This window comes from Nerophis lumbriciformis, linkage group LG32, assembly GCF_033978685.3.
Source record: "Nerophis lumbriciformis linkage group LG32, RoL_Nlum_v2.1, whole genome shotgun sequence".
Classification (NCBI taxonomy): Eukaryota; Metazoa; Chordata; class Actinopteri; order Syngnathiformes; family Syngnathidae; genus Nerophis; species Nerophis lumbriciformis.
The window spans coordinates 20547254-20560659 of NC_084579.2; the positions used below are offsets into that span (position 1 = coordinate 20547254).

At 41.4% G+C, this 13406-nt stretch overlaps 1 protein-coding gene across 5 annotated transcripts in view; it reads right to left on the bottom strand.

The window, feature by feature from the left end:
- LOC133574783 (probable E3 ubiquitin-protein ligase HERC1) overlaps positions 1-13406 on the bottom strand; it is a 116440-nt gene that overhangs the window by 25285 nt on the left and 77749 nt on the right. For 4 of the 5 annotated variants that reach the window (XM_061927055.2, XM_061927056.2, XM_061927057.2 and 1 more), the window contains 12 exons: positions 11214-11920; positions 8847-9060; positions 6904-7073; positions 6521-6604; positions 5571-5757; positions 5354-5481; positions 2146-2345; positions 1731-1984; positions 1561-1607; positions 1299-1493; positions 1070-1235; positions 759-993 (listed from right to left, as the gene is read on the bottom strand). In XM_061927055.2, the coding sequence (XP_061783039.1) occupies positions 759-993; positions 1070-1235; positions 1299-1493; positions 1561-1607; positions 1731-1984; positions 2146-2345; positions 5354-5481; positions 5571-5757; positions 6521-6604; positions 6904-7073; positions 8847-9060; positions 11214-11920 (2587 nt within the window). The remainder of the gene's footprint in view (positions 1-758; positions 994-1069; positions 1236-1298; positions 1494-1560; positions 1608-1730; positions 1985-2145; positions 2346-5353; positions 5482-5570; positions 5758-6520; positions 6605-6903; positions 7074-8846; positions 9061-11213; positions 11921-13406) is intronic. The other variant, XM_061927058.2, reaches the window with a different exon arrangement.

Below are 13406 nucleotides of genomic sequence, written 5' to 3' on the forward strand. Positions count from 1 at the left end.
GACTTATAGTCCGAAAAAATACGGTACATGTAAAATTTAGATTTTTTTTTTTGGGCAAGCAACAATCAAATTGACAGTGACAGAGTGACAGTGACAGATTGTTTGATAAACGTATAGCATGTTCTATATGTTATAGTTATTTGAATGACTCTTAAAATAATATGTTACGTTAACATACCAGGCACGTTCTCAGTTGGTTATTTATGCCTCATATAACGTACACTTATTCAGCCTGTTTCACTATTCTTTATTTATTTTAAATTGCCTTTCAAATGTCTATTCTTGGTGTTGGGTTTTATCAAATAAATTTCCCCCAAAAATGCGACTTATATATGTTTTCTTCCTTCTTTATTGTGCATTTTCGGCTCGTGCGACTTATAGTCCGAAAAATACGGTACATGTAAAATTTAGATATTTCTTTTTGGGCAAGCAACAATCAAATTGATTTCAATGCATACAAATAGACAATGTTGATTTGAGATACAAAGTGTTTTGATTTAAGAGCTCCATCTCAGAACCAATTAACCTTGTAAGTTGAGGCACTGGTTCTTGTCTTTAATGACTTTCCACTAGTGGGAGCTGTACTGTAGAGATATTCCATGTTGCAGCCTGTTCAGTCAGCAATCTAATTAGGCCTAGATGAGTTGCACTCCCTGCCACTAAGCAAAGACATCCATCATGCTTCTAATGTTTAGAGATGTGCAGCACTTATGATGCAATGCAAATACAATGAAATTGCCAGTCAAAAGTGAACTAACCTGAGTACATATCTCCACCAGCTGCCTGTAGGCGGTGGCGCTGCGCGACACAACGCTGCCGATGGCTGAGGTCAAGAAGCTGAGGCAGCTGGAGCTGCTGTGCTCAGAGACCGGCCCCCTGCCTGCGGACCGTCTGTCCACACAAGTGTGAGCCCTGCCTGCTGCGGCGAGCGTCATCAGACGCACCAAGATGCGGATGTCTGCCAGGCCAAGAGACTCCAGTCCGCTAGATGGGCTGGAAAGCAGGACAAAATAAGTGATGGTTGCCATGAAAACAAGAAAAAAGGTTTACATGTATGTGAGGCATGCACCTGTAAGCGGTCTGAGATAAGGCTCGCATCACCATGCTGTACGCCAGCAGGATCTGAGCTGTGGAAGTGACTCTTCTTAGTGCTTTGAGTCGGTCATGAGAGTCCCTCAGAGACATCGCCTGCTGCCCGAGGCTCAGGGAGATCTTCTGCTCGACCACAGCATCCCCTAGTGATGGAAACAAACAGTGGGTTTTGTTGATACATTCAAGAGATGTCGGCAAATTAATACCTTTAGGGACAGCCTTCAGAGGATCAGTCGTGCAATAAACCAGAGCTCCAAGTGGATCAGGCTCAGTAAAAGCGATGGGGTCGGGCACCAGCTTCTTTTCAGTCAGACCCAGAGGTCTTAGCAGGAGCCCAAAGTCCTCCAGGCCTGTCAGTCTGTCTGCATCACACTGGTCTTGGTGGTTCATTTCCCAATCATCTGTGCAAACAAACATAATTAAAACAATGTCTGTAAAATATCTTTAAATGTAAGTAGCCTTGCTCACCATCAGAGGTGCTGTCCAAATGGCCAATCAAATCACTGGCTTTTATCCTACAATCAAAAATATTACATTCAAAATCTTGCCTATAGTTGACGCCTGGTACTCTCTGCAGTTATGTAAAAAAAAAAAAAGGTCTGTAGCTATCAATACAGTTCCCAATCTGTTTCCTCTACCTTTCATTCTTTAGACCGCTCACGTTCGCAGCAAGATACTTCTCCCTGCAGGAAGTACAAAGGAGGTAGAAGGGGAAGTTGGAACCGCACTCCCCTTTGAACCACACGTCCACGTAGGTCCCCGTGCTGTCGTAACCCTTGCGTGCGGCGCTCTGGCCGCAGCCTGGATGGCGGCGCTTGATGTGGTTGTTGAACTGCAAGGTAAGGGTGCTGCACAGCTCGCATTTCACCATCTGACTGTGTTCCTCTGCACTCTAAAGAACACACACATAACTTCATGTTAAAATTATTATTAAATACATTATTTGCAAATATCTCAATGTTTTGGATTATTTTTTAGCATCCTTACATTAGAAAATGAACCAAAGTGACACTCCGTATTCGGTAATTTGTCTGTAAAAGGCTAATGTGTCACCTCTACGATGTGAAGCGTGTCTCTTTCAAGGCTGAAGAAAGGAGTGAGCAGGTCCTCGTATGTCTCCTCATGGTAAACGTCGTCCATGTAGCCCAGCTCAGACTCCTCCTCGGCAGAGAAGGGATGAAACTCCACATACTCCGGCCAATCGCCTGTGTTCTGCTGGTACAGCTGCCGGACGGGGTTAGGTGACGGTAAATCTGAAAAAGGATGAATGAACAAACAATGAGGGTTAATAGAAAACGGGTAAAACGTAAACAAGTCGGCCTACTTTTTGGCAGCACACTCGTAGGGCCTGATTTGGTGTGCACTTTTTGTGGTTTTTACCTAGTAGTTAAAAAAGGTCCATTCAAATTTATAAATTTGCTTTGCTCTTGTTTGTTTTTATTTCTATAGTATCCTATTTGGGCAGTCAACAATAGGGTTTGAATATGTTGTGATCTCTGGTGGTTTGTACCTTGTCATTAAACAAATGACCATTCCAAACTTTGCTCATCTCCAGTTTGACATTTATATAGTAGCCTATTTAGGTAGTAAAATAATAGGGTCTGAAATTGATGTGATCGCTGCTAGTTTTTACCTATTAGTTAAAAAGGGTCAATTCTAAACTTTGTTTTCCTCCTGTTTGATGTTCTGTTTTTTTTTTCTATTGTATCTTATTTAGGCAGTCAACAAGTAGGGTTTGAAATTGATTTGATCTCTGCTGTTTGGTACCTGCATGGTAGTTAAAAAAAAAAGGACTATTCCAAACTTTTCTCACCTCCTGTTTGACGATCTGATTTTATTTCTATAGTAGCCTATTTAGGTATTAAACTAGTAGGGTCTGAAATTGTTATGATCTCTCCTAGTTTGTATCTAGTAGTTAAAAAAAAAAAAAGAAGACCATTCCAATCATTGTTCCCTCTAAGGTGCGCGCGTCTGCGCAATTGCGCACTGCTCAAGCGTCCTCTGCGCACAACAAATATGTGCCGCGCACCAAATCAAATCCCATCTGAATTCTAAACAAAATAAACACATTTATTCTGTGTAATTTTGCAATGCAACTCTGAGTGACAGTGACAACAAACGGCTCTAACGGTGTTCGTCAACACTGTTCAATTGAACACCGTTCAATTATTGTAACGTCTATCGAGATGCTTCGAGGACAGGAATTATATCGATCACTTTATTGAGCAAAACAGTTTATATTCGGCCATAACCACACCAAAAACATGAGTAAAAAATTTCTCTCTCGAAAAACTAGTCATTTTCTGCCGTACAAACCAGGCCAAAACCAACTTGTCATCTGTCACCAACACGCATACGACGTGTTGGTGATCTGGTGCGTTTATGGCCACACAAAATGTCGGACAACTCAAACACCACACAAAGTTACACTCTGACTCCTCAGTCATACGTGTGCTTATTCTACTGTCATTTATTATTAATGTTAATTTATTGATATTAATCATGGAATGCTGTTACTAGAGAAAGTTACAGGAATGCACAATTCATCCTATGCTTACATTTCATTGTGCAACATGAGGATGTTTAAGGGGAACTAAATGTGATCTCTGAAAGGGGTACAAATGATTTCCAAAGCAGGACCCCCACCCAGACATATTGTACAATACTAATCCATAGCTTATGAAAAACAAGATTTCTTTTATTTTCATTACAAGTGGGCTAAATCACTAATATTACAAAATAATCTCATGAAAATGACTCCTCTCATTTGAGTGTTATTATAAAAGATTGGTTTGAGACAGGTGTGCTGCTGGTATTGCCACGTGTGATGTTGCTCACATGTGCTCCACTGAATGCTCAGGGAGTTTTTGTGTTTGCTCAGACACATGAACAATTAGAGGGAACATTGATTCCAATCGTTGTTCTCCTCTGTTCTGTTTTTATTTCTAATGTAGCCTGTTTAGCAGTAAACCAGTAGGGTCTGAATTGTTTGTCTGGTTGCTGTTACCTATGGTAGTTCAGTTTACATAATCTTTTCATTTCTGTAACACTCTTTTTAGGCATTAACCAGTAGGGCTTGAATTGCTCCTAAGCCATACACAATGTGTTTTCCTTCTGTTTAATGTATTTGAGTGATTTTTAAAGCGGCAGTCAAATTTGAGGTGATCTCTGCTGGTTGTTTGTTGTTGTAGTTCAAATGGTCTACACCAGGGGTCTCAGACACGCGGCCCGCGGGCCGCAATTGACGTTATTTTGTGGCCCGCACCTTAGTATGAAAATGTAATGTTAGTGCGGCCCGCAAGTTTTATATGAATGGCGCTTGACAGCGTCATGCTTGCTAACCCTCCCGATTTTTCCGGGAGACTCTTCCGGGCTACAATATACACCCCCGCTACCACCAAACCCCGCCCCCCCCACACATCAACCCCCCCGTGTCGGTTCAGGTGGGTGGGGTTGGGGGCGGGGGGGTTTGGTGGTAGCGGGGGTGTATATTGTAGCCCGGAAGAGTTAGGGCTGCAAGGTGTTCTGGGTATTTGTTCTGTTGTGTTTATGTTGTCTTACAGTGCGGATGTTCTCCCGAAATGTGTTTGTCATTCTTTTTTGGTGTGGGTTCACAGTGTGGCGCATATTAGTAACAGTGATAAAGTTGTTTATACGGCCATCCTCAGTGTGACCTGTATAGCTATTGATCAAGTATGCCTTGCAGTCACTTACGCGTGTCTGCAGAAGCCTCATACAACATGTGACTGGGCCGGCACGCTGTTTGTATGGTGAAAAAGCGGACGCGACGACAGGTTGTAGAGGACGTTGAACGCAGAGCTATCACGGCACGCCCTTAATATTGTTGTCCGGGTGAAAATCGGGAGAAATTCGAGAGAATGGTTGCCCCGGGAGATTGTCGGGAGGGGCACTGAAATTCGGGAGTCTCCCGGAAAAATCGGGAGGGTTGGCAAGTATGTTGCTAGGGCGGGATAGCCATTCAAAGAAGGTGAATTCATTAAAAAGTGCATGTTAGATTTTTTTTTTTAAGTCTTTTCTTGCGGCCCAGCCTCACCCAGTTTCTGCATCCAGTGGCCCCCAGGTAAATTGAGTTTGAGACCCCTGGTCTACACCAAACTTCAATGTTCCTATTTAGGCTGTGAACTAGTTGGGCCTGAAACAAATGTTCCCTCAGCTGGTTGACTCCCGTGCTATAAGCTTCAGGACTGATCTTTTTTGTTGTTTTTAAATAAAAAAATTGACCAACAATATTTGCTCTGACCTGCCCTCCGAAAAGATGTCCTCTGAGTCGGACCAGAACGCCGTCGCCTCGCTGGAGGTGGTCTGTTCCTCGTCAGATGGACATCAAGGAAGTTCTCTCTATCTATCCAGTCAAGACCCGGTAGCAAGCTATGAACAAAAAAAATAAAGTCTGTATTGATCACATTAAACTAGTAGGTTTTAGTACAAAAAAGACAAAAGCAGCGTAAATCACCAACCTCTCGCTGGGTTGGCTGGCGGGGCGTTCAGGGCACTGCACTGTCTCGGGTCCATCAGAGGAGGGCGTGTCGGGCTCGCCATTCTGCCTGTTGGACTCCGTCGTCTGCTGTTCCTCAGTCAGGGGGTGCTCCAACATCCAGCTGGCTAACACCTCGATGGTCTGAGAGTCCAGGTCACCTGCTACATCTGTGGACCAAATAGTTATTTAATAGAAAAGCAATGTCTGTATAACAAGTACATGTTTATATACTATACCTGCTATTTACAGCGTATTATTAATGCATTGATGCAATACAGTAGGTTAACGCATTAGTATTTTTATTGTACTAAAATAATGAATGCTGGCATGCATGAGAAACCTTTTTTTTTTACAAAATCATATGCAGTATTTGAGTGAAAATCAAGGTTATCCATTTGAAAAGAATATCTCCACCGCATGAAAATACTTTTCTAAATTAGTTTTTTTTTTTTTTTTTTTTTAAATGCACCAATCCAAATGATCTTCATTCATATATTGAAAAAATGCACATAGAATGGTTTCTTTGGGTACATCTGCATCAAAATTTAGCATTGGATTTTACAACTGCATGAGGAATTTGGAATATTTTAGTGAAAAATCAAACAAAAGAATTGGAAAAATTCCCCCACCCATTTTTTAAATTGATTAAAGTACAGTATTTATTTTTATTCAAATATAGCAAAATGCACTCATACCTGCCCACTTATCAAACATTTTATGTAATGCAGTTAAAATGGGAAATATTTAATTAACTATTCTTGATGCAGGGAGCCCATTATTTTGCCATGGCTAGTGAGTGTAAAACAAAATGCATTTTGCACCCAGCTAAAATAATACTTGCCAAAAAGGCTGCAAACAAGTGAAGGACGAAATATTGACATTACAAAGCACATGAAGAAGCAAACATTTTTGGACGTGACAAAGCAGTACCTGCTGCCTCCATGGCGCAGTAGATATGTCTCATAGAGAATCCCATTTCTAGCAAGCGACTGGTGACAAACATTTGTGTCCGCTCTGGTGGTTGAGGAGAAAAGAAAAAGTGCACAACACAAACACAGAAAAAAATAATAACCCCGTAGTTTAATATAGGGGAGTATATATTTGAATATACAATTCCTGTGCATGAAGTTCAAACTTGATGGAAAAATGATGACGCCATACAAAGCACATAACCTGTGTCATGCATGTAAAGGATTATCGTAATGTAACAGTGTGGGTTAGTGTTACAAAACATGCTGGGTCATGGATGACACACACAGTTAAATAAGCTTGTACAGTACATACATACTAACTGACTTTGGACTAGTCCTTACCCAGGCTGCTTCTGGCCTGCGTGCTGCAAGGACCCGGCTCCATGAAGCTAGTCTGCTGCTCACTGAAGGCGTCGCAGGAGGCCGAGCTGGCCAGGCTGAAGCAAGGATGCAGTACAGGTGCGGCACTAACCAGGCCGGTCAGCGTGGGGAAGCGAGTTAGCACCATGTGCCTGAAGGAAGCCAGAATTCATATCATATTAGAGACACTACAGTTTGATTGTGCAGAATTACCTTTAAAATTAACATATACCGCGATAACCGACAATCATTTTGGTCACGATAACCGTGATATGTAATGTTTACGTATATCAACACATCTAATACTACTACTAATATTGTTTTACAATTCTCCAACCATTGTACAAACCCCGTTTCCATATGAGTTGGGAAATTGTGTTAGATGTAAATACAAACGGAATACAATGATTTGCAAATCCTTTTCAACCCATATTCAGTTGAATATGCTACAAAGACAACATATTTGATGTTCAAACTGATAAACTTTTTTTTTTTGCAAATAATCATTAACTTTAGAATTTGATGCCAGCAACACGTGACAAAGAAGTTGGGAAAGGTGGCAATAAATACTGATAAAGTTGAGGAATGCTCATCAAACACTTATTTGGAACATCCCACAGGTGAACAGGCAAATTGTGAACAGGTGTGTGTCATGATTGGGTATAAAAGTAGATTCCATGAAATGCTCAGTCATTCACAAACAAGGATGGGGCGAGGGTCACCACTTTGTCAACAAATGTGTGAGCAAATTGTTGAACAGTTTAAGAAAAACCTTTCTCAACCAGCTATTGCAAGGAATGTAGGGATTTCACCATCTACGGTCCGTAATATCATCAAAGGGTTCAGAGAATCTGGAGAAATCACTGCACGTAAGCAGCTAAGCCCGTGACCTTCGATCCCTCAGGCTGTACTGCATCAACAAGCGACATCAGTGTGTAAAGGATATCACCACATGGGCTCAGGAACACTTCAGAAACCCATTGTCAGTAACTACAGTTGGTCGCTACATCTGTAAGTGCAAGTTAAAACTCTCCTATACAAGGCGAAAACCGTTTATCAACAACACCCAGAAACGGCGTCGAATTCGCTGGGCCTGAGCTCATCTAAGATGGACTGATACAAAGTGGAAAAGTGTTCTGTGGTCTGACGAGTCCACATTTCAAATTGTTTTTGGAAACTCTGGACGTCATGTCCTCCGGACCACAGAGGAAAAGAACCATCCGGATTGTTATAGGCACAAAGTTGAAAAGCCAGCATCTGTGATAGTATGGGGGTGTATTAGTGCCCAAGACATGGGTAACTTACACATCTGTGAAGGCGCCCTTAATGCTGAAACGGACATACAGGTTTTGGAGCAACATATGTTGCCATCCAAGCAACGTTACCATGGACGCCCCTGCTTATTTCAGCAAGACAATGCCAAGCCACGTGTTACATCAACGTGGCTTCATAGTAAAAGAGTGTGGGTACTAGACTGGCCTGCCTGTAGTCCAGACCTGTCTCCCATTGAAAATGTGTGGCGCATTATGAAGCCTAAAATACCACAACAGAGACCCTGGACTGTTGAACAATTTAAGCTGTACATCAAGCAAGAATGGGAAAGAATTCCCCCTGAGAAGCTTGAAAAATGTGTCTCCTCAGTTCCCAAACATTTACTGAGTGTTGTTAAAAGGAAAGGCCATGTAACACAGTGGTGAACATGGCCTTTCCCAACTACTTTGTCACGTGTTGCAGCCATGAAATTCTAAGTTAATTATTATTTGCAAAAAATAAATAAAGTTTATGAGTTTGAACATCAAATATCTTGTCTTTGTAGTGTATTCAATTGAATATGGGTTGAAAAGGATTTGCAAATCATTGTATTTCGTTTATATTTACATCTAACACAATTTCCCAACTCATATGGAAACGGGGTTTGTACTTACTGAAGGAGGCTGATGGGGAGGAAAGGGTTGAAGTGCTCGTGACCGTCCGCCTGCAGGTTGGTCGGGAGCGACGAGGCCAGTTCGGTGTTAGAGGACGAAGCGGAGGCTCTGTTGGACTGTCCGAAGATGGCGGTGCCTTCCGAGCCGACACTGTACAAGGAGACAGAGCTTGACGACTTGGAAATGGGCTGAGAGGTCGAGTGGAGGCCCGGTTCTGGAAAAGCAAAGGAAACAAGGTTTCAAAGCTGAGATCCCTAACTTGTTATATCAGCCACATTTTCAAGGGAGTCTTTGTGTTACAGGTTTCTTTAAGTACTGTATTAACTGGAAAATAACCCGAATATAAGACAGCTTGAATTTTTGATGACCCGATCAATAATTTGCCTTTTGACATCCAAATTTCAAGAGGGTCTCTGTGCCACGGCTCTTTTTTCAGGACTGTATTGATCCAAATATAAGACAACACGACAATTTACCCTTTGAGTAAAATTTTTCCATCAAGTCTCTTTGTCACAGGGCTTTTTTTGTACAGTTTTGACACAAATGTCAGACGATCTGATTGCTAACTTGACCTTTGAGTCAAATTTTTAAGGGAGCCTTTGTGTCACTGCTTTATTAAGTAACGCATTACCGGAAAAAAACCCTAATATAAGACTGCTTGAATTTTCACAAATTTGCCTTTTGAGACACATTTTTGGGGTCTATGTGCCATAGCTTTTTTCCAGTACAATATCAACCCAAATACAGGACGACCTGATTTGCTAACTACCCTTTTAAATCACATTTTTCAAGTGAGTTTGTGTGTCAGAGGATTTTTTTTTTTAACCGTTCTGACACAACCATAACACGACTCAATTGCCAAGTGTTCTTTTTTTCGTACAATTTTGACACACATGTAAGACAACCTTATAGCTAACTTATCCTTTGAGTCACAATTTTCAAGCAAGTCTCTGTGTCACAGCTTTTTCTGATGACCAAATTAACCATAGAAATAACCCAAATATAAGATGGCTCTGAATTGCTACCTTCCCCTTTGATTCACATTTTTCAAGTGAGTTTGTGTCACAGGATTGTTTTGTACCGTACTGAGACAAACTAAGACGAGCCGATTGCTAACTTGTTGTTATGAGCCACATTTTTAAGGGTTGTCTGTGTGTCACAGCTTTTTTAAGTACCGTATTGACTGGAAAATAGCGCAAATATAAGACCACCATACATTTCAAATGACCTGGTCCCGAATTTGCCTTTTGAGATACATTTTAATGTAGATCTCTGTGTCACAGCTTTTTTTCAATACTATATACTGTATAGACCTAAATATAAGACGACCCAATTTGCTGAATACTTCTTTGAATACAATTTTTAAAGCAAGTCTTGTCGGTTATTTCTTGCGACCCCTGATATAAGAAGACTTGTCTTTTTTTCAGACTGTTTTCTAGTAGTGTTTTTCAACCACTGTGCCACGGCATACAGTCCGGTGTGCTGTGGGAAATTATCTAATTTCACCTATTTGGGTTAAAAATATTTTTTGCAAACCAGTAATTATAGTCTGAGAATTATGTGTTGTTGAGTGTCGGTGCTGTCTAGAGCTCGGCAGAGTAACCGTCTAATACTCTTCCATATCAGTAGGTGGCATCCGGTAGCTAATTGCTTTGTAGATGTCGGAAACAGCGGGAGGCAGCGAGCAGGTAAAAAAGTGTCTAATGCTTAAACCAAAAATAAACAAAAGGTGAGTGCCCCTAACAAAAGGCATTGAAGCTTAGGGAAGGCTATGCAGAACAAAACTAAAACTGAACTGGCTACAAAGGAAAAAAAACTGAATGCTGGACGACAGCAAAGACTTACTGTGGAGCAAAGACGGCGTGCACAATGTACATCCGAACATGAAATTACAATCAACAATGTCTCCACAAAGAAGTATAAAAACAACTGAAATATTCTTGATTGCTAAAACAAAGTAGATGCGGGAAATATCGCTCAAAGGAAGACATAAAACTGCTACAGGAAAATACCAAAAAAAACAGAAAAAGCCACCAAAATAGGAGCGCAAGACAAGAACTAAAACACTACACACAGGAAAACAGCAAAAAACTCAAAATAAGTCACAGCGTGATGTGACAGGTCGTGACAGTACACCTACTTTGAGACAAGAGCTATAGTGATGCATGCTTGTTATGGGTTAAAGTCATATCCAACAAAACAACTTTTTACTGTCAACTGAGTTTCGTTTTTTAATGATTTCTGCTGGTGGTGTGCTGCCGGATTTTTTCAACGCAAAAAATGTGTCTTGAAAAACACTGTTCTAGTAAATAAAATACTCTTCACACTCAAAATAAGCAAATTAGCCAAACTAATGGATGGTGGTACCTTTGTGTTCTTTATCCAGCAGTCCTCTCAGGGCCCCTTTATAGATCATGACCTGAGCCCTCTCCAGGTCGGCCAGAGAGACCGTCTGTTTTATGGGACATGGTCGGACCGCCCACTTCACCATGCTCTGCACCACGTACTGCAGCACGGACCTTAGCTCGGCACTCTCATCCCATTGCCTGCTGGCCTCACCTTTACCCTGGTCCGACATCGGACTCGTCGAGGCGCTGGTGGAATCCGGTTTTGGCACTGAGAGCAAATCTGATAACTTCTCGCAGCTGAAGATCACGGCAAGGGATTTCAAGGCACCGGTAAGAAGATAGGAGACTCGAACTGCTCGTAGCTCCGAGGCGAAGGTGTTGAATTTGGTTTGCGGGGTTGACTCCTGGTGGATCTTCATGATATCTTTTGTCGAGGATGGCGACTTCCTGTCCTCATCCGTCAACCACTTGAGCTCATCCGCCATGTCCTCATCCAGACTATACTGTGTCTCGCCCTCCGCCAAGTTCTCCTCCTCCGATAATTTTCGTACGTTGGCCGAATGTGCGCCGAGCCAGCCTCGCTCCTCCAGCAGGCCCATTAGATAAATCAGATCCAAAAGCACCGCCGGTTTGAGACCTCCGATGCGGGCTACATCGCAGCAGGACGAGTCACAGGGCTCCAGCGAGATGATGGGCGTGTCACTGGGTGACCAAGAATTCATGGAGCTTAGTTATTTGGGAAGGATTGGCAAGAATCCACAGACACAGCGAAGGACACCAGGATGAATTAATGAGTTTACGTATGAAGGGAAAGAAAAAAATGAGAAAGATCAGAAGAGTGACTCACAAAAGAAAAACAGATATTAATTATACAGAATAGTCACGTCTAATAGAATGTAACATTAGTGCTGTCAAATGATTTTTAGTCGGATTCATAAGCACAAGGTTAGATCAGTTTCGATTAATCATGATTTCACGTTAATTTCTAATTTATATCATTGGTGTTTCATTTTGCAAGAGCAAAGAAGGGAATATGTATTCACTTAGGGCCTGATTTATTAAAATAGTTGCATGTACTAAAACACATGAAAACCTGATAGAACACACAAAAATGATTTCCTGAACGTGTGCAATGTGGATTGCGTCTATTAGAACAAGGCGTGCAATCCTTTTTGCGTCTGTCTTCGTTATTATGCAAAATATATGCCGATTATCAAAACACCCACAATACTGGGAGGAGAAGATGCAAATATAATTATTTAGCACGCGCAATTTGATTGAGCAACACTCATCACCGTTTTGCGAGCACTATTTAGCGTTTTATTTAACACGTGTCAGAAGGACATACAAAATGACACGGCTGTAGGATCTGCACAGCTGCACAGACAGACGATGGACAGACGAGATTCCTCCGTCCTACGTGTGTGTCCACATTTTGGATCGTCAGCAATAAAAAACATTGGACACATCATATATTTAGCAACAACATTTTATAATTTCAGAGCTGCTCGTGGACCTAAAAGGGAACTGCACTTTTTTTGGAATTTTGCCTATCATTCACAATCATTATGACGACGGATGGATTTTTTTTTCTTATGCATTCTAAATATTATATAAACGGAAATAAAAGTCCGCTTACAGCAGAGCCAATACGAGCACTATTCCGCCCATAAAATCCGATAAACAACCATTCAGAAAGTGCCAACAATACCCTATTTATGTTTTGTTATTTTAATATTAACTAAGTTTTTGTGATATTGTTATTATTAGTGCTAACACCGACAAACTATTTATAGCGACGACGTAATCACTTCCGTGTGTGCCTATGTTTACATCATCGAGTCATCTGCCGTTTCCTCACTGCCCTGCTCCCTGTAAGTTTATTATAGATCATAAATCATGCCTCACACCTGAGAAGTAGATGGGCGAGTATATAATCTGACAAGTTGGGACACTTTGACAGCCATTTAATACTTGGAACTGGCGAGAACGACACGAAAAGCGCCCCCTGCCCCTCAGTTTCTTAGCGACGATTATGAGAAATGTTTCATCTAAATAGGAATGTATGAAAATTCAAGCAGTCGGCATCCTAATGACAGCAGACCTTGTACAGTAACTGATGTTTTATCATGTTTGGCTCTCATTAAGTCTGCAGTGAGCAGAAATCAGTGATACAGAAAAAAAAAGAAGCAAACATGATGCGTTTTTTTAA